The 21,457-nt window shown below is 39.2% G+C and overlaps 1 protein-coding gene across 5 annotated transcripts in view; it reads left to right on the forward strand.

Moving 5' to 3' along the window:
* LOC139940425 (serine/threonine-protein kinase 10-like) overlaps window positions 1–20,785 on the forward strand; it is a 34,169-nt gene extending 13,384 nt beyond the window's left edge. For 2 of the 5 annotated variants that reach the window (XM_071936659.1, XM_071936660.1), the window contains exons 9-19: window positions 36–1,073; window positions 5,739–5,777; window positions 7,884–8,014; window positions 8,416–8,539; window positions 9,269–9,508; window positions 10,048–10,195; window positions 10,517–10,641; window positions 11,297–11,488; window positions 12,484–12,609; window positions 13,136–13,249; window positions 15,612–20,785. In XM_071936659.1, the coding sequence (XP_071792760.1) occupies window positions 36–1,073; window positions 5,739–5,777; window positions 7,884–8,014; window positions 8,416–8,539; window positions 9,269–9,508; window positions 10,048–10,195; window positions 10,517–10,641; window positions 11,297–11,488; window positions 12,484–12,609; window positions 13,136–13,249; window positions 15,612–15,746 (2,412 nt within the window). In that variant the 3' untranslated portion in view covers window positions 15,747–20,785. The remainder of the gene's footprint in view (window positions 1–35; window positions 1,074–5,738; window positions 5,778–7,883; window positions 8,015–8,415; window positions 8,540–9,268; window positions 9,509–10,047; window positions 10,196–10,516; window positions 10,642–11,296; window positions 11,489–12,483; window positions 12,610–13,135; window positions 13,250–15,611) is intronic. The other 3 variants (XM_071936662.1, XM_071936661.1, XM_071936663.1) reach the window with 3 other exon arrangements.
* The last annotated feature ends 672 nt before the right edge of the window (window positions 20,786–21,457 follow it).

The following is a 21,457-nucleotide window of genomic DNA, read 5'->3' on the forward strand; positions in this document are numbered from 1 at the left end:
AAACTTTTTGTTTTGTTATCTTTTTGTTTGTTTAGCCAAGTGCTCTGAATGGCCAAAGCAGTGATTTCAATCGCAAAATGAGCGCAGTCAGCACAACATCTGTGGACGGCGTCGATCAAGAACACCATGTGGTATGTGATGTAGTAGACACTGACAAAGGGGATGGGAAACCGACTATAAGTGGGGAACCGACTAGCGAGGACGGGGAACCGGCTAGTAGGGATGGGGTAAAGCCTATAGCAGATGGGGAACTTCTGGGTGGAGATGGGGAACCGGCTTATAAGGATGGGGTAACACCTACTGTAGATGGGGAACCACTGAGTGGAGATGGGGAACTGGCTAATAAGGATGGGGTAACGCCTATAGCAGACGGGGAACCGGCTGCTGTGGTGCTTACTGATCATTTAGTTTTAGATGCTAATAAAATCGAGGGCTCGGATATCGAACCCGAGGCCGGACTTGAAGAAATTAACGCAGAATCCCTGCCAAGTAATGTAGACAATATTAATGACTTGGATGAGAAGGCAGAGGATGTTGATGAAGATGCTCCCTCGAGTAAGACCAAGGATGAAGGGGCTGAGATGGTGAAAACTCTAGATGTGGAAGATGTTATCGGTAATAAAGATGAGATTGTGGAAAACATAACGGTTGATACGGGAGAAGAGGAAAGCAAACCAGAAATGGAGAACAATGCTCAGCGTCCCACTGAGAAAGAAGCAATAATATCGGCAGATCAACCTATGCCAGTAATCGTCATGGAATCGCTCAAGGATGTGAATAATATAGGGGCGCGAGACGGCGAGGTTGTTCAACCGGACGGGAACCACGTCACATCATCTCAGGAAAACAGCATCAAGGAGGGCGTAGATTCCCCGAAGGCCAAGCCAAGCAAACCCAAACTGGACTTGCTTAGAGGGGAGTTGGACACCCTCGGGAACGGTGGAGTAATCAGCAGTGGGGAGCCCTCCCCCAAGATACCCCTCAGCATCTCCAATAAGGGCAGCATCGCCAGCCGGGGCTCGTCGGAGAACGGTAGCGAGGTGGAGCTGGATCGTAGCATTTCGAAGACTGAGGTTAGCCTGGTATTTCCTACTCTCACAGCATCCATGCCTGATGGCTTCCTTTTTGCAAAAGCGTTTTGTCTTGAGCTCCGCACACACACACTCATTGCTTTCATCTGTTCCACATGATTGTCATCTTTCGTTGCAGTGCAAGTTGTATTTTAGTTGTTGAGTTACATTTTTTGTCTTCTTTTTAGTTTACCATTTCACATGCTTGGTTTGCAATTTTATTTTAGTTTGTTTGTTGTGTAGCCTTTTTGTTTTCATTTCTATCTTTGAATCATTCCGCAGGGTTTTTCAGTTTAAGCATGAATCTTAAAGCACACCAAGCCACCTCTTCCCCCTTTTCATTTTCTCAGAAAATAAAATTCTCTGAGCCACCGAAGAAACTTTGAAATTGTCTTCATGGTTTTTAAAACACTTTTATTGATGTGGTTTAATCGTCTTTGAGACTAAACCAACCACCTGTTGTCATCACTTCAAAGCTTGTGAATAACATCTGATACCAACCATTACGCAACTACTCGCACTCAATAGATGTTGACCTTTGACCCCTGACCTCTTGGCGTCTTTAATGTTAGTTGGCACTTAATGGTTCAACAGGAGTACAAGTCTATCACTATGATCAGGTTTGAAAGCTTCTCTTAAAGACAAAGAAGACTAAGAAGAATGTACAATTCTCGCATAGTGTGCTGCCAATCTCGGACTCAGGAATTCAAGCAGTATATTCCCCCATCAGACAATTGAATCATTTTCTGCTGATGCCTGTCTTTAACCGAACAGATAAAGACAGGGGTCCAGTCTATCCTTATAACCATTTTCCGGATTGCTTGCAGAAACCTCAAAATTGTTGTCGTCTTGTTGTGCAAGGGAGAAATGCATTGTAGCACATCATGGTCACTGGCACAATTTACATAACATTTGCATATATCCATATTCACGACTGATACATTGTAGAAAACACCAAAGGGTTTAGGGTCCACAACATGGTCACTGGCACAATTTACATAACATTTGCATATTTTCCATATTCATGTTTGATACACTACAGAAAACACCAGAGGGGGTTAGGCTCCACAACATGGTCACTGGCACAATTTACATAACATTTGCATATTTCCATATTCATGGGAAGGCATGGTTCAGGATTGGTTAATGTTTATGATTACTTTGTTAGGGGCGGGTGAGAGGATTATTAGTATTCAATCACAGCATTCAGTATATAGGTCAGGTCATAGGTCATACATGTAACGGTACCAGTACTCAGGAGAAATGTCTCCATCTGATATATTGTCTATTTATGGGTGCATTCATTTAGCTTCCCTGGGTCTCCCCCGCGGTGCTCACTCGGGTGAGCCCCTGACAAGAGCTAAACGAACGACCACTCATCGCTCTCGTAGTGACGTCGTTTACCTGGGGCGCGCCCCCAAGTGACTCACTCCACAAGCAGAGCACTTGGGGGCTGACCTGGGTGAGCCCCTGGAATGATGTCAAAAGCTATTCGAATGCAGCGGGGCAGACCAGGAATGACCCAGGGAAGCTTAACGAACGCACCCTAAGATCAACCTCATTCCCAAGTAGAGTACATTCTGAGAACCAGTTTAATTCAGCGCGCTTCAGCCAAACATCCCAACTTTGGGTCCAGAGTGCCCCAAAGTTTAAAAAAATCATTGCTTGGTAGAACCCTTAATATCAATCTGTATACTTAATCAAATATTAAAATAATTTTATACCACAAAAAGGTATGCATGAAGTTGTTATTGTTATTCTTGAAGGGTGCAGATGGTAGTGTTCTTAATTACGTTAATTTATTCATTTTGAAGTGAGTTCTTTTCTGCCGATGCCCGTCTTTAACCTTAAGTAACTGTCTTGTTCATGTTCTTATTTCTGTTCTGCACTGCACCGTTTGTTTTTATTTTAAGCTCACGTCAAGTTGCATCTTTTGAGTTTTCTTGTTCTTGATTTGATTTGCGTTTTATTTTTTATTTGGGTGTTTCATTTGCCCTGCGACTTCAAGCAAACAAATGATTGTTCTATTTTTTCTTCTATGTACAATTTTGCATGCTTTTGAAAATACGTGGTCTGTGAACATTGTGTAGCCCTTTACCATGTAGAAAATTGTACAACTCTTTCAACAATTTTTTCTCTCCAAACAATTACAAATGTTTTTTTTATCAGGTTCACACTAGTTCAATGTTTTGACCTTATATTAAACTTTACCCAGCCCTTGACCTTTATCAGCAGGCCATGCAAACAAACAAACATCACATATTGGAGAAGCCTTTAATGACAATTGTTTTCCCACAATAGTCTCAAGTGCATAGTTTAATGTGGATTCAATTTGTTCATTTCCTCGTTTGTCTCGGGACGAATCATTAGTAAAAATGTTTCCCTTTGTCCAATATATCCTGTCAGACTCTCACTCAAGAGAAAGATCGAAGCCCAGTTTTCTTCGTTATGACTTCATTTCAGAGGGAAATATCTCACGTAATTTTTGTTTTCTCGTATGAACTTTCATAATCAGTAACTTCTTCCATGTAGACTGAAATTCTAAGGCACTCTCAAAATAATGGCAATAATAATATTAATATTAATTGTGGCGCTGTAACATACAGTATTTCCTGCCAAATTGTGGGACTACGTTTGAATTATAAGACCTAATTCCAATAGCACCATGTTATGCTTTACAAGGTGCTGTGGCGCAATTTACTGCCGATCAGACCAGCAATACCGGAGCGAACCCCTTCTCTTTTCGATAAGTGCACTGGGTTCTTTGACATGCGTTACATAACACATGGGACCAACAGCTTAACGTCCCATCCGAAGGATGAAGCAATGGTTAAGTGTCTTGCTTAAGGACACAAGTGTCACGGCTGGGGATTCGAACCCACACTCTGCTGATCAGAAACACCAGAGTTTGAATTCGGTGCTCTTAACCGCTCGGCCACGACACTTCCACAAATAACACGTTTTAGTTATCGATAGTATACAGCATTTGAGAGACATTTCTCTTTGAATAAATGTGGTTATAAAGCATTTGAGAGACATTTCTCTTTGAATAAATGTGGTTATAAAGCATTTGAGAGACATTTCTCTTTGAATAATTGTGGTTATGTAAAACAAAGAAAGTTTTATGCCCCCAACTTTGAATCTGAGAAGTGTTACGGACAGTAGCGTTTCTCAGATTGTGTTTCCTAGTGGAGAACTATTCGTCCTACATTGTCAGTGGACATATTCCCTCTGGATTTTCGGCGCTACATGTAATACAAAAATGCGACCACCTTTTGAAATGAAATTCTCACATTCTTGTTAAATTCTAAACATCTTCATTTATATAGAATTAAAATAATCGAGCGGTTGCCAAAACCAAGGGTATACTTTGCCTTTCAAAGAAATTGAACTATCATTCACCAGAATTCTTTTTTCCCCTCACTTCTTTAAAAACATCTGTGGATAACTCACTGTACATTTTGTCTCTCCTTCGGTAAATATTGTTTTTATAACCTGAAGTGCACTCCAGAAATACTTCCACCGTGCTCGGTTGGTTGTTCTTTCCAGAATGCCCTCCTTTTTAAACATCTGGCCAGCTTTTGTGCACATCTGCTTCGTGGACACAGTCGTTGACATATGTTATGTACACAGTGGATATTATTTACCCTCAAATAAATTGATTCTGTGTGAAGCGTGCTGTTCATGCCATACCCTTGACTTGTTTGCCACACAATTTTGTTAAAGGCAGTGGACACTATTGGTTATTACTCAAAATAATGATTATCATAAAACCTTACTTGGTAATGGGTAATGGGGAGAGGTAGATAGTATAAAACATTGTGAGAAACGGCTCCCTCTGAAGTGATGTAGTTTTCGATAAAGAAGTTATTTTCCATGAATTTGATTTCGAGACCTCGGATTTAGAATTTGTGGTCTCGAAATCAACCATCTAAAAGCACTCAACTTCGTGTGACAAGGGTGTTTTTTTCTTTATTATTATCTCGCAACTGCGACAACCGATTGAGCTCAAATTTTCACAGGTTTGTTATTGTATGTATATGTTGAGATACACCAAGTAAGAAGACTGGTCTTTGACAATTACCAATAGTGTCCAGTGTCTGTAAATATACGAAGAAGAATGTCCACAGATTTACATTAAACTCACTCAACTCAACTCAATCGGAGTCCGGAGAAAATTACGGGGAAAACCCACCCTTGTTTCCGCACATATCGCCGTGTCATGACATGTGTTTAAAATAAATCCGTAATTCTCGCTATCGAGAATTGATATTGTTTTAATGTTTTCTCAAAAAGTAAAGCATTTCATGAAATAATATTTCAAGATAAGTCTTTCACCATTACCTCCTGTAAACCCTGTACATTATTTGTAAATCTGTGAACTTTTAATTTTTTTTTCTGTACCAAAAGTGTATAATGGCTTTAAAGGGACAGATAGCTTTTTTATGTACATGTTAATATCCATACCATAAGAATTATTTTTACAATTAGTATTATTGTAGGCGCCCCCAGTATAACTGGTAAAAATTTTAACAATTAATTAATTATTATTATTATTTTTAATGTAAAAACTATAAAAATGTTCCTTCCAGATTATAATCCAATTCTAACTTTCCAGCAATGTCGTAATACTTTTCCAATGATGAACACTACATTTATCACTTACAGCCAAACGCATTCACCAGTAAAAATGACAAATTTTTAAAGGTAATATCTTGGGATGCACTTTTTCCCACTCCAGCAATTAACAGAGAGTAACTCACTTTCTTAACAATCTTTATTACGGTCACTGTTACAGTTTTATTCTTGCACCCTTTTAAGTGAAAGACTAACACTAAACTTAGTTCTTGAACACCCAAGTTTGTTTTCTTATCAATTTTCTTCAATTTTTTTATGGTTTTTGTTCTTTGAACAGAAGATCCTTTTAATTTTATTTAAAAAAAACCACTAATAATAATGAGTAATCACAACTTTAACTTTCACGAAAAAATTAAATTCCCTTTTTAAAAACTGTAATAATAATATCGAGAATTAACACAGGTTTCTCTGGGTACCGTATTTGAACAAGTTAAATTTTCATCACAGTTATCATTTCAATTTAGATTGTGTCAAAGAAAAAGTTTTTTGTTAGGGCTTTGGCTAGGTTATATGACCAATTCATCTGGACAAAGCCGTAGCCAAAGACACTCAATATAAGCGATTCACAGGACGGTGTGCCTTTACAGTTTCACTCAGAAGAGTTTTTTTTTCTTTTCAAAAAGCTGTCAAATACTTTTTTAAGATTCAGTTTGGGATTTCTAAAATGGCTGATATAGATTTTGCAAAATATTCACCAGCCTCACAAAAAAAAAAAATAAACATAAAAATCTCATGCCATAAACACAGCAGAGGAATAAATGTTACTGCTTTATGGAGGAAATGGTGGCATGGTTGGCGTGTGCGTAAAGTGCTCACCTCTCACCAAGGTGACCCCGGTTCGATTCCCGGTCGGTCCATATGTGAGTTGAGCCGTGCGTTGGTTCTCTGCTGTGCCACGAGGGTTTCCAGACCATCCGGTTTTCCTCCCTCGGGAAAAATCAAACACTTTCGATCTTGGCTGTGCTCTGTGGTCATAATGGGTTGATGTTGCTGGCAGCCAAAGGCTCCCTTGCGTGCCTGCTTCTCGAACATGTTGTAGCCGCGTCCTTCGCAATTTAGCTGTTAGCTGCGAGTAAGGATGATTAGCCCCCCAAATTATAAAATTATTAAAAATCACTCCTGTTTCCTGTTCACTGCCCAAATTTGACGGCTGCTTGCCATCTGAAAGTTTCAGGTATTTGAATCCTCGCATACACCAACGACCCTTTTTGGGCATACACTGCGAAAATAGCATCTCTTCTGCAAACTGTAGAGGGCGCACTTATATTGTGAATCGCTTGTTATTCTGTCACATGGTTAAAGGCATAATACATGATTGGTTTTTAAAATTATTTAAGCTGCAGTTTTTCAGATGGATTGAAAAAATCCACTAGAAGCAAAAAGCTTATAAGCTTTTCCGCAGAGCACTATCATTCATCTCCATTTTGTTTTTCATTCGTAAACCAATGATGTATAATGCCTTTAATTAGTTTGTAAAAGAACAACTCCATTTTCAACTTGGTTTTTCACTTCATACTGACATAGTCCATTCAATAATCATTCCGTCACAAGATTTTAATTTTAAATTCATCCTGAAGACGATCAGAGAATACTGATTGAAATGTTCAGTTGTCAACCACCAGTTCTTTTTAAAAAATCAACACTACTCAAAAAAGATTTACACATGGTGATAACCCAAACCTCACCTAATTTTCAATTTGGGTTTAACATTTCAATTTGAGTGTAAAACAGTCAGCACTGGGTTGTTACTGATGCATTTGTACTCTCAATTTTTTGAGACAGCATCTGCTGTATAATAGACCGATCCATTAAGCTTCGCCCCATTGCGATCTGACCAATCACAACCCAATTGAGCAACCAAAAGTCTGACAAATAAAGTCTGACAAACATGCGCAAATGGGGGGCGCGCGCAGCAGAGTTGTGCAGAATGGCATTGAAGAGGCTCACGTGTTCTTGCTTACATGTGCGCCGTGGGCGGAGCCTAATGGATTGATCTATTGCAAAGGTCAACGATTTTAATCCCACCCAAGTAGAATACCTGTGATTTATTCACAGACCTCGGGAAAGTATTGAGTATACAATCCTTACACACATCAATGTAAAATCTTCCTACGTACAAACCAAATTTGACGTCAACAGACTTTTAACTTTGAGTATGTTACTTCTTGTTTTTAGGAGAAGCCGAACTACAAGACCCTTAAGAAGACGCGGAAGTTTGTCTTGGATGGGAAAGTGGTGACGCTGACGACGTCTAAGGTGGTCCAAGAAGGATTGGAAGATAAATCAAAACAACGCCATGAAGACAGGTGTGTCATCAACTCAAAAACATATATATTTTGTTTTAAAAATTGGGCTTAAGACATCGCAAATTCGTGACGTAAACCTTTGCCAAGACCAGGCCTGATACTTCACAGAGGCAATGAGGCAATCCATGCCTCCTGGTTATTGCCCCTCCGCCCTTTTAGAATTTTAGAATTTTAAAATTTAGAATTTCCTCATAGAGTGCCCTTTACCAAGGGGAAAAATGCCTTGGTGCTCTTGCCCTTTCAACAACGAGGCGTACAGGCCTGCAAGCCCAAGCGGTGCTTCCGAAAAAGAGCGAGTGTGCGTCTGAATAACCTAGAATGACCCATGACCCCCTAAGTGACCTATATTGACCCATGACCTGTGAGTCTCATCCGTCTATCTTGTCATTGATTCTGAGCAGGAAGGCGGAGATGAGGCAACTGAAGCTTCTCCACAAGGGAGAGACGAAGGAGAGCAACAACTTAGCCAGTCGGATCTTGCAGCAAGCTGAAATCCTCAAGACAAAACACAAGAACGAAGTACAGGTTAGTATGTTAGAAGTTTGTTTATACTCTGCGCCATGATTACCTTGTTTGGTAGATATGTGCGCTATATAAGACTTTGATATTGTTATTATTATTATTATTAATCTCTGTTTGCTATTAATTTAGAAAATGGAACAAGCTGTTGCCACCTGCTTATCGACCAAAAGGACCTATGGTATTAATGCATAAAATAGTTCATAATGGCCTGACATATTGACCCCATCTGATTCTTTCTCCAGAAGAATGACTCTGCTAGGGTTGAAAGGTCGGACCAATAAACAATTTTTGCTAAGGGAATAAAAGGGTAGCGTTGAGTTCTTACACGGCCATTTAAAGGCGAGGGCCTGTAGCGCACAGCAATGACCATGCAAGGTTTTAAACGGACATTTAAGAATGAGTCGCTACTCTTTAATTCCCATTCATAAATGCCCTTTTGTTAAAAAAAAATACAATTACAGACACTTTGACAGTTGAAAATTTGAGGTTTGAAAGATTTTGTTCTCAAAAACTTTATGAAGAGTCTGTTGCGCGTGGGTTGTGTGTACATGCGCGCTTAGAAATAGATTACGTGTTGTTACTAATAGCTATGAATTGCGTTCCGCTTGATAATCAACCGTTTAAACACCCCCAAGTGACGCGCTTTACTCCTATTGCTGGGAACTGTCTTTGAAAATTTCAGATGTGCTGCTCAAACGTTAAATTTTTACCACTGATACTTCCCACTTATAGACTTTGATGAAGAAGTACGACAACGAAGTAGAACTCTTGAACAAACAGCAGAAACATGAAGTAGAGAAACTGGAGCTTGCTCAAACCAACGAGGCTAAGACCTTCACTAGGGCTTCCAAGAGCAAACAGGAGAAGGATCTTAAGTACTTCAGGGAGAAGCAGAAGAGGGAGATTAAAGAGATGAGATCAATACGGGGACCGTCTAAGGATGATGTCAAACGCAAGAAGGAAGAGTTTGAGGTGAGGGGGCGGGAAAGAGGCTAAGGGTCTAGTGCACTGGGCTCAAGCTCTGTAGTTCACTGGGCTCAAGCTCTCTAGTGCACTGGGCTCAAGCTCTGGTGTTCGTAGAGTGTGGTAAGCGACACACCATACAGTCTAGTGCATTGGGCTAAAGCTCTGTAGTGCACTGGGCTCCAGTTTGGTATTTGTATAGTGTGGGTAAGGGGAAAGTAGAGTCTTGATTATTTTTTCAACAAAACATTTTTAAGCCACTTTCACACTACACAACTTTTAGCGATTTTGAATGAACTTTACCTTTTGCTGTCGGGCAGTGTGTTCTTGGCACGAGTGCGCTGTCCACACGCCCGAACGCTGAGAACATGACCTGAGAACAATACACTCGTAACAAGATCACACACGACCTTTCAGCATGAATTCTACGTGTTCTTGAGCATCAAAGAACACACCGCCTGGACTCGATCATAAAGCACACAGTATCTGCCAGTTCGCAAAGTCAAAGTTGATTGTCCAGCATTTAATACTCTTGGTTTGACCTCTAGGTCCAGATGCAGCAGGATGAGCACAGGTTCATGTCGCAGCAAGCCGTGCAACTAGAAAGCCAGACTGCAGATCTTTCTGAGGTGCACAAAAACAAAGTAGCCCTTCTGGAACGGAAGTTCCTCAACGATAAACATCAGAAACTCAGAGGTAAGTATCACTTGAACTTAATTTATTTGGCTTCATATTTGTTTTCTTTTACAGATTCCTATTATGGCGATCCTGTACAGACCTCTTTTGTTTGTTCCATTTCTCCTGTAGTTAACATACTCCCATAATAGCAGTAGTAGTAGTAGTACGAATACTGCTACTACTAACTATTGCTACTTCCTAACAGTTCCAAATTGAGAGAAAAATCTACATGACTGCTGAGCTGATAGCTCAACTTTTTTTACTGAACCAGAATTCTTTTTACCAGATCAGATTGAAAAAATGCTGAAAAACCTCTTGTTTGTACATGTTTTATTGTAGCGAGGGAGTCCGCTGTGTGGGAGTTGGAGGAGAGGCAATTGAAGGAGATGCACCAAGCCACTAAGACTCAGATGAAGGATATGTTCTTCCTTCAGAGACATCATCTTGTCATCAGACAGGAGAAGGTAAGCCCCGGGAGGAATCAAGCAGTCGGTTCGGATGAGGAATACTTCAAGATGTTGAGAAGTTCCTTCGATGTTTTTTTGCCAATTGTAAAGCTATCAAATCCCTTTTAAATGAGCTGTGGTTACACTAAGTTATGGTTGATGTTAATTATTTCACGTTTTTTTTCCCCAAAGTGAGATTCCCTGAGGGAGTCAAAGTCATTGGTATCTTAGACTGGACTGTTCCATATATCTGAGAGGGGATGAGATTTTAGAGTCAAGTTTCCCTCTATATTCTTTGCCAAGTTTACAGCTATCAAAACTCTTAAGTGAGCACTGGTATTAATAAGTCATGGCACACGTTATTTATTTCACTTTTTTTCTCCAAATTGGAATTCCCCTTGGCGAGTCAAAGTTCTTGATCTCCTAGACTGGACTATTCCATATATCTGATAGGGGTATCGGGTCCTTGATTAACTTTGACAATCATCGTCATCATGACTTCCATGCGCGTACAGCGCACAGGCGTTGCTCAGTGGCTACAATTTGTTCGTTTGTTAATTGTTTGTTTTCATTTGTTCGTCATTGATTGTTTGGCATGATTTTTGACAAGACCCCTGTAAAGAAAGGCCATGAAGAGCTTTGAAGGTCAACGCAAGATTGTTCTCATTCACAGGAATTGCAGATTGTGAAGTCTGTTCAGGAGAAGGAAGAGGAAGACTTGAGGCAGATCCACACCCAGGAGAAGAAACGTCTGCCGAGACACCTCCGCAGCGAGATGAAAACTCGAACCACCATCTTCCGTAAGAGCATCACCATCAATAATCCCAACTGCTCAGCAGATGAGGAAAGAGAGAAAATGAAGGAGGTATGAATAAATAGGATTTGAAACTTTGCTTTAAATAAGTAGGATCTTAAACTTGGCATGGTGGGAGTTAGAATCTGGTGAAGTTTGCGGAAACCACCTTGTTGAGGAGTGTTGGTTCTGAGACAAACCGGGGCTTGACAACTCAACGTTTCGATCAATAGGCTCTGATTGCCATCAGGAGAAGAGCATATTAATTTTGACCCATACACCGCTGTGTGTTAGCACTGTATGCTCAGTACTTTCCCCGAGTCCTGTGAAAAAATATCACAGGCATGTTACTCGGGTGGGATTCGAACCCGCGACCCTTGCAATTCTAGAGCAGTGTCTTACCAACTAGACTACAGAGGTTGCCCGGTAGCTAGAGGCAGTTCGAATCCTTTAAGAGATAAGACGATAAGAGATGAAAGCTGACTGAGAAGAGCATAGCGATCGAAATGTTGAGTTGTCAACCCTGGTTCTTCTTAGAACCAACACTACTCAAAAAGAGATTCACTCATGTTGCTACCACAAATCTCACTTAGGTATTAATAATTTCCTTCTTAGCAGATGTGAGTAGGATTACAAAAACCAACACTACTCAAAAAGAGACTTACTCATGGTGCTACCACAAATCTTACTTAGGTATAAATAATTTCCTGCTTAGCAGCTATGACACAGATGCTACGTGTGACGTTTAACATCATAGTTTTGTCCTCCAATTAAGTAACAAGCATCTACTTGGATGTTCTATATTTTGAATGATGAATGGTTTGCATTCGTGCAGTGGTGAGAATATTTTCATTTATTGAAAGATGAAATGTTAAAATCCCAATGACGTGTTAAACTCTGTGCTTATTTTTTTGCTTATCTATTTAAATATGTTGTATTTGTAATATCTTCAGAAGAGTAGTATGAAATAAATGTTGACTCGAATGAATGAATGGAAATGTCAAGGTCCTAAGATGTTTTTGAAAATAATTCTCATTGGTTTTGTTGTTGTCTTTCCCTCTGATTAGTTCCAAGAATCGGAGAGTAGGAGATATAAGTCTGAGATTGATCGTCAAGAACGTAAACAACGTCGCCAGATGGAGAGCCTGAGACTGAAAAATGGTGGATATATGCAAGAGTTGCTAACCATACACGTGAGTTACTTCTTTCCTTCATTAACCCACGTATGGTTAGAGTTGCTAACCATACACGTGAGTTACTTCTTTCCTTCATTAACCCCGCCTGTCCCGCTTGTTGCAAATACCCTTGCACTTACGTTGTGTGCCCAATTCGCAAAACGGTGTTGCGTGATTTGGTGAAACACAGCAGAATTATGCTAACAGTGAACAATGACTTCACACATTGGTGTAGTGACCCATTTCACCTGACGTCATCATCAGAAAAATCTTGAATGCGCCATACTGGTGGGCAATTTCACTGTGCGTTTTCATATATAACTCTATGCCGTGCGTTATGCAGTGAAGTGTGCATTTTAGGCGACGCAGCATTATACACGTAAACCTAACTGCCCACCAACATTGTGCTCGTGGAATCAGTCGCCGCGTATGACGCGCGTGCAAGGGGTCAATAGGTCAAAACCAAAGTGAATGTTTAACATGCAAGAATAACAATTGTTTAAACATTAACATTGTTGTTGATTTGTTGTGTTGTTGTTGACAGAATGAGAAGAGAAAACAGCTGATGGAGCAGGAAACGTCAAAGCTGAAAACTAAAGAGGAGGATCACATCAAGGAGATGAAAGTATGGAAGGATAATCTACGACCCAGGAAAAAGGTATGACCATTTGCCACAATTTAGAAGAATCTCCTTAAAGGATTCGGGTACTTTTTCAAAATGTCCATTGATTTACATTAAACTTACAGGGTTTGAAGATAATGATAGTAGAAAGCTTCCCTGAAAATATTACGTGCTGAGGTGCTGTAGTTTTTGGGAAATGAGTAAAACAATGGCATGAAAATAATGTCATGAGCTGAAAATTATTTTAATCATTTACAAACTTATTTTCATGACATTGTTTTACTCATTTCTCAAAAACTACAGCACCTCAGTAAGTAATGTTTAAAGGGAAGCTTTCCACTATCATTATCTTCAAACTCTGTAAGTTTAATGTAAATCTAAGGACATTTTGAAAAGGTACCCAAATCCTTTAACAGAAACTCCGTTAGGCTCCAGCTGACTCAGTTTATATTTCGTCTGTCTGAGTTTCAATTTTGTAATATTTTGTTTTGATTATATACCTGTATATTTTTAACTTGCCCACAAAATTAATTGAACATCAACACTATTACTAATTTCTCCATGAGCTGCTTTGATGGCTGTAACAAAATTAAACTGTTCTCATAAAATTTTGCCTTTTTTTATCAATTGTCGGTAGTCTGGCAGTAAGCTATTATTGACTTAGTGTGATTGGTCACGGATCATTAACTTTTATATTCAAGGCCATCAATTATAATAATTGATTTTTGAATAAATGGTCCTATTTTGTGATATGTTGACATTTTTGGTTCGACAGTCTGCCAATTTTTTTTCAGAATAGTATTTGTTTCCCCCGCCCCTCCATGTAGCAGAACGCTCAACTAAAGGTCGCCACACATCAGCAACTCTCTACCACTTAATCTAAGATCTTGTCTTTGTACCACAACATTTAAATCTCTTTGCAAAACATATCTTATGTTACAGGTTTTCAAGAACTAATTTTGTTTTGTCTGTTTTTCTTTGTTTTGTTTTGTTTTTGGTTTTACTGTGCCATGAACATCCAGCAGGGTGGATATCTGTGTACAACAAGTCTTATTATTATTATTATTACTACTATTATTATTGTTGTTATGATTAATTCATCGCAGCCTAAGGGCTGAAGTGTGATTGATCATGTAGAAATATAGCAAAATATTACACACTGTGGGTGTACATGTGATGTATTTATCTGTATGCTTTATTTCATCTGGCAATGTTGTGTATCCTACTAAGATATTTGTACACAGGATTTGAATAGTGTTTGGTACAATGATAAGCTTGATCACACGTTACCACTTCAATTTGAATTCCTTAGACTATCGAGACAGTTGCTACGTCACATGATACGGGGGCAAGCTTTTACGTAAGAGACGAGGAATATCCCCCATACCCAATTTTGATGGAATGTATAATAATGGCCCAACGGTACCAGGGTTCGGTCATCTAGAGGCTGCTCATACAAAATCTTGCCCCTAATCATTTGACAACGCAACTGTCTCTGTAGTCTGAGGAATTCAAATTTAAACGGTACGTTATGACTAAGCAAGTCATTATACCCAAAATTATCCAAACCTGAACTAAACTCTCAAATGAGTTATTGAAACCAAAGATGTGTTTTCAACATGACTAAGTATTATGTGGTGAAAGCATCACACACATTATTCTCTGTTTTCCCCCCTTTTTTCATGTAATGGTCAGTAGAGTATACTAATATAGGTCATTGCGCAATATAAATGTCCGTATTACTATTATTATTACTATTATTACTACTATTACTAAGTTTTGCCACCCTACATGATCCATGCAGTAGATTGTTTTAAATTGTTTGACAACTCACTGGATACTGAATTTAGGAGGGTTATTATTTATGAATTATATTGGGTGCGTTCGTTAAGCTTCCCTGAGTGTACCCCGTGGTGCTCACTCGGGTAAGCCCCTGACAAGAGCTAATCGAACGATCACACTCGCCCTCTCATGGTGACGGCATGCACCTCAGGTCACCCCCAAGTGACCCACTCCACAAGCAGGGCACTGGGGGCTGACCCAGGTGAGCCCCGTCAAAGCTATTCGAACGTACCGGGGCAGACCGGGGTCAACCCAGGGAAGCTAAACGAACGCACCCATAATTGCATCCACCCAGCACGACATGTACAGAGTTCGGTTTTGTGCTCAACTGTGCCACCCTACAGAATCCAAGTAGTTGGCTGGTTTTAACTGGTTGGCCAACTCACTGAAAAATGGCACAAAGACTAGGAGGCCTAACGTATTGATTTAGATGATCTGTGGATCATTTTTGTAGCATTTCAAGTAGGCTTAAATATTTTGTATTGTTTGTACAAATAATTCAAGGGATATATTTAACATTTCGGATAACATTAATGTTGTGTTTTTGATGTAACAGGATCTGGAAGAAAGTTTCAAGAAGGAACTTCAAGATCAAGAACGCTTCTATGCCAAGGGCGCCACGGCGGGTGGCGCCTCCAACCAGGAGCCTGGTCAGACCCATATGAGAGATGCTAGAAATAGTCTCAAGTAAGACGGGTCACCAGACTTGTAGATAGTAAACTCAACCATGCCCTCAAGGTAATACAACCTGCAAAAAAAAAATGCATAAACTCAAGTTTATATCTTTATCCCCGATGAAAATTTATTATCTATTATACATCGTTGCGGTACCCGCTGCCAAAACATAGGGTTCAAACTGCCTCTAGCTACCGGGCAATCTTGGTAGTCTAGTTGGTAAGACACTGCTCTAGAATTGCAAGGGTCGTGGGTTCGAATCCCACCCGAGTAACATGCCTGTGGTATTTTTTTCACAGGACTCGGAGGTGAAAACACTGAGTATACAGTGCTAACACACATCGGTGTATGGGTAAAAACGAACACTAAGTATACTCAAAATTGTTTAGCCCAGTGGAAGGAAATAGTGTTGAAACTAGCCATATTCAGTTTCCATTAATCCTTAATTCAGAGATCTATAGGTGTCCTCCATCATCCAATGTCATTACAGGAAAGCTGCACTATAAAAGAGGCTAGAATAATACACCCTTTTCATCTGGCAACTAACACCTGTTATCTCTTGGTAGTTCCTTTTCCAAACAGTGTACTTGATTGGATCATGCACAAACCAGTGCATCTGCTGACTACTCAAAGCAGATTAACTGCTCATTCAAAGTTAAACAACACAAGTAATTCAATTTAAACACACCCACTGGTGAAAAGGATGTATGATTTCAACAGCTTTAGGAAATTCATATCTTAGGAAAAGGTCTAACTGTTAGTGTAAGGCAAGTTATCAGACATCTCCTGACATTCACATACTAGCTGGAGCTTGGATGATATTATCATCGTTAACACTAAATGAAGTTCGGGTGCCTGACTTACTCATTCCTTTTTTCTCATCAGGTGCCTTGAATGAGAGAGGTTATTTCTAAAACTATAAGGTGATTTTGGTGCTGCGTTATTGTGTGTGGATTTGTATAAGTATAAAGAGTGCGTCAGAGTGGTTCATTATCATCTCTAGGAAGCTGTAACTAAACACTTTAGAGGCCAGATCAGCTGCATGTGGCTTGTACAATGCACTTATAGCAGCCACAAGTGGCTTGTACAATGCACTTATAGCAGCCACAAGTGGCTTGTACAATGCACCTATAGCAGCCACAAGTGGCTTGTACAATGCACTTATAGCAGCCACAAGTGGCTTGTATAATGCATCTATAGCAGTCACATGTGGCTTGTACAATGCACCTATAGCAGCTACAAGTGGCTTGTACAATGCACTTATAGCAGCCACAAGTGGCTTGTATAATGCATCTATAGCAGCCACATGTGGATTGTACAATGCATCTATAGCAGCCACAAGTGGCTTGTACAATGCACTTATAGCAGCCACAGCAGCCACAAGTGGCTTGTATAATGCATCTATAGCAGCCACATGTGGCTTGTACAATGCATTTATAGCAGCCACAAGTGGCTTGTACTCCTCAGATTCGTCATGTCAATGTTGCAAACATAACATAGCAACAAGGTCAAAGGTCACTGCTTAGTTCTCCATGCACATGATTGGTTCAGTCAAGCTGTTACCTTATAGCACCTTTAAACCAACTCATATAACACACGAGAGTAGACAGTCATACTAATTTTAGTTGTAATACTTTTTCGTCAGGATTTCGATATGGCAAGATATTTATTGCAATTTATGTGTAATTGCAAAACCCCAAATTGCACTTGATATGCATTTAGTCTTCCCTTTATATTTCCACACTTTACTTTTCAAAGTTAGTCTTTTCTGTTGCCTTTTCTGTTGTCTGAATTCATCAAAATCTAATTTTTTTAATTTTTAAATCAAGTTTAATATTCATAGAAAGTGATTAGTCAAAAGAAATTTATTACTTCTATACCTCATATATTTAATTACATTAACAACAACTTATTTGGCATTTCACAAATTTCACTCTTCAAAATTTCCATAACTGTCTTTGTTTACTCCATTCTTAAATGTTCTCTATTCTTGTTTTCCCTTTTTTCCTGACCCCATTTAAAGAGTAAACAAGTGTGTGTTTACGTCTAAGATGTCAAGCTTATAGCTGTTATTAATTGGTCTTAAATCATTGGTAACACACAAGTGCCGGCATTTGCCAGTTGCTTCTTTTTCATCATCTCGCCGTGTGTGTTAAAGTCAATGGCAGTGGGGACGCTTTGCCGACTGATGAAATGCGTAACCCGAGCGTAAGATTATCGTACAAGTGCCAAACAGATGATTAAGTGTGGAGCAGATTTTGTACGTAATGTTTTGTACGTACAGTGTTGAGGGCAGGCGTTGGGTAATTTATCAATTTTTTTGTGTAATGAATAATTCTGAAAACAGGAATGGATGTACCTGGTAACTATGTTTCCATTTAGCGATCGTTTAGAGCAAGTTGTGGGGAGGGATTGTAGTCATCCACGTCATTTTCCCCCAGCATGCCTTGCTGGATCATAAACCCCCCGTTAGTGGCAAATTAAAATGTGCTATATGCTAGCACATTTAAATGAGCGTGTAATCAATCGCTTCTACGCTCGCACGCATGTTTAAAATATTTTTTGTTTTTTTGTTTTAAAAAAACGTGTTGTGTCATAAAAACGCGGGCGACATCAACTTGCAAATATCTTAAAACTACACGCGCACGCACTTGACATCTAATGCATAATCAATTTTCTGAGCCCATTAGCAATGTTTCTTAGTACATCCCAGGGGTTAGTGATGAGAGATATTGATACGGCGCGCTGCCCATGGTAGCGAGGCTGGGGTTGTAGTTGACTAACGTCGACCAATGGGTGATTTTGCCTGGTACCCAGGATGTATCGTAGGATTGATGATTTTTTTTCAGTACATAAACAGGTTGTATAGGTCGATAATTGCCCTTTCAGAATCCATAAAAATGATTATACATGTAGGATTATGCCACTGAAAGAGTTTCCAGAAAATTGCGCTTGCTCAGAAAGACGTCCTCAATGGAAATGAATAAATTGTGTCTGCTGCCACCTGCTGTTATAAAGTCCAACTTCGATTCTACGAACCTCTCATTTATTTATCAACAGTAAATCTCTTGTTTTTGGTTCAATTTCCACTCTGATGCAAATATCCTATTGATTTATAGGACTGTTACAAACAATGCACATAAAATGTGTTTAACGTATTAACCAATAACGTTTTGTTTTTTACATAATTTGTGTAAATATATAAATTAGAAATACACAGAATATTGGCAGTTGATACTGTAGTGTGAGGCAACGTAACATTATTATTTCAGGTGTACTGGTGGGGGCTTGTGTACTTTGTCCACAGCCTTTACCCTGTTGGAAATGTGTAAACTATTTATTAAATGTGATAAACATACTGAGACGTAAACATGTAAACAAATTAATCATCATTTGATGACAAGAATAATTAGAGATTTGCTCGGTCTTGGCTTTTGAAACCAAAGGTTGGGCTGTTGTATACACATGCTCAGTGGACCATTGACCCCTGACCTTATGACCCCAGGTCACCTCTCCCTGTGTACGAGAGATTCTACCCTTGTCAATTATAATGAAGTTTGGTGTAAATCCATTGGAAATAGTAGTTGTTATTATTTGCCCTGTACTCAAAAATAGATGCAGATTTGTTGTCTTTTTAACAAATCTGAAGCGTAATGATTCTCAATAATCTGTTCAATTTTATTTGGTAATAGGTCAGTGAAGCTTTCGATTCATTTTATAAAATGCTTAGCAGCGAAGGGTTCTACTTAGCAACTAGTGCGGGTTACCAGCCAGATGGCAATGTGTCCTAGTATGTGTCCTAAACAGGTTCCCCGCTCATTTTCTCCTTAAAAGAAACAGTAACCAAGCAATATTTTGTGTTTCTGAGCTGGCAGGGAATTACATGAACCGCTTAGCATAATTATTTTGCTAAGCAAATGTCTGTGCTCGGTGTGACCTGCTAAGCGATAGGGGTCATCTTTGTGTCATTATTTACTTGCAGTTAAGGACTGGGTTGTTGTGGTTTTTGTATGGGTTTGGGGTTTCGTAAATCAGACGATTTGTCACAAAATTTTGAGTAAGTAATTTAAAATAGTTGAATTGACTTTATGGACTGTTTAAAATTCAAAAATCATTGTGTGTGATCACCCAAGATTTGTACAGAGGGTACGTTGACCTTTAAAGGTCATGACCTGTAAAGGTCAAAGGGTCAAAGGTTGCATGGCTTTATTGTAATGAATTGATTTGCTATTTTTATACAAAAGAATGCCTTTTGTGTGTAAGGGGGAGGGGAACCTAGGCCTGACTGTTTTGGGAGGGGGGGGGGGTTAGTGATGTGTCTGATTAAAGAGTGAAAAGGGGAGTTTAATTTTGAGGAAAATAAAGTTTCGCTGAGTGCCTGTCGTTAAGTGGCCATTTCGGAAATTAAATACACCGTTTTGTCATTAATACTTCATTTTCTTTCCGATAACTCATATGAATAACTATTTTATACACATATTGCCTTTTAATTTTACACAAAATTATGCTCTAGATTTTGAGAAATTTGTTTTCATGTTTCCTTTACGTTAGACAGTATTCTGCAGATGGTTGTTGTTCATGAAGGAAAATGCCATTCCCATGAATAGATTATTACTATGATATAGATTATAGTTTACAATTATGTTTATTTGTTAGTACTGTGAGAAAAAAAATTATGTTTATGCCTACCTACAGGTAAAGTTATGTTTTTTTATATATAATATTTTGGCCCATCAATTAATAATGACCACTTTGTGTTGATCATTTATATTTTATTTAGGTTCTGACAAACAAAATTACCATAATCAAGACTATATCTTGCTGTTTGGTTAGGCTTGGGTTCATTTGTTATTTTATGTAGCCAACGAATATTATGTCATTTACACTCTAGCTCAGTCTATTTTTTTTGCAGAAGCACAAGATTTTAAAAATAGTTGGCCAATTTGATACACGGGATACCATCTTTGCTTACAGTAGCTACAACATTGTTATTATTTTTGGTGGTCCTGCTATAAATGTCATTGTTTACAAATAAACGCAAGGAAAGGGTTTATATCAGTGCTTCATTTGTCGTTTTTTGGGCAAGTTTTTTTTGCTTGAAAAATTTCACCTTTTTGCTTTTGTACTGTTTGCTTCTAAGGTCGGATCCAGACTAAAATTTGTAGGGTGCGTCAAATCTGTCGAAGAAGGATCATGAGTGCGTGGAGCGCGAAGCGTTTGCGGCAAAGGGTCCGGAGCCCGCTTAAAGGCCCCTGAAAATTGTGCATTCTAGTTGCTCCGTGGCACAATCTTAGGCCAATTAGCGGCATAATGATCAAATAAACAAAACCACATTGAGCCCCCCACCCCCCGGACCTGTCCTTGACCATTGGTAGACTGATCCCCTGTCTTTTCTTTGTTATTCACCGTGACGTCAGAATGTCCAGGCTATATCATTGCTAAGAGTAGCGTCTGTGCGTCGTTAGGCCTCGACGATGGCGGCAAAATGCAAAAAGTCTGTTAAACCACAAGGTAGCCTTTGTCATTGGCTGGATTACACGAACTCCTATTAAAATAACAACAACCTTGGATATCCAAAGCTATGATCAATCATAGAAAAGTGGAGACTGTCAACGTCAATTTGGATTGCACCAAAAAGAAAAAAAGGGGGAAAAACCTGGCTGTGATGCTCAGTACCTTGGATTGGTATTGATTCCAGTGCATCGATTTACTATGCATGGGCCGTGA

Source organism: Asterias amurensis, chromosome 8 (genome assembly GCF_032118995.1).
Source record: "Asterias amurensis chromosome 8, ASM3211899v1".
Taxonomy (NCBI): domain Eukaryota; kingdom Metazoa; phylum Echinodermata; class Asteroidea; order Forcipulatida; family Asteriidae; genus Asterias; species Asterias amurensis.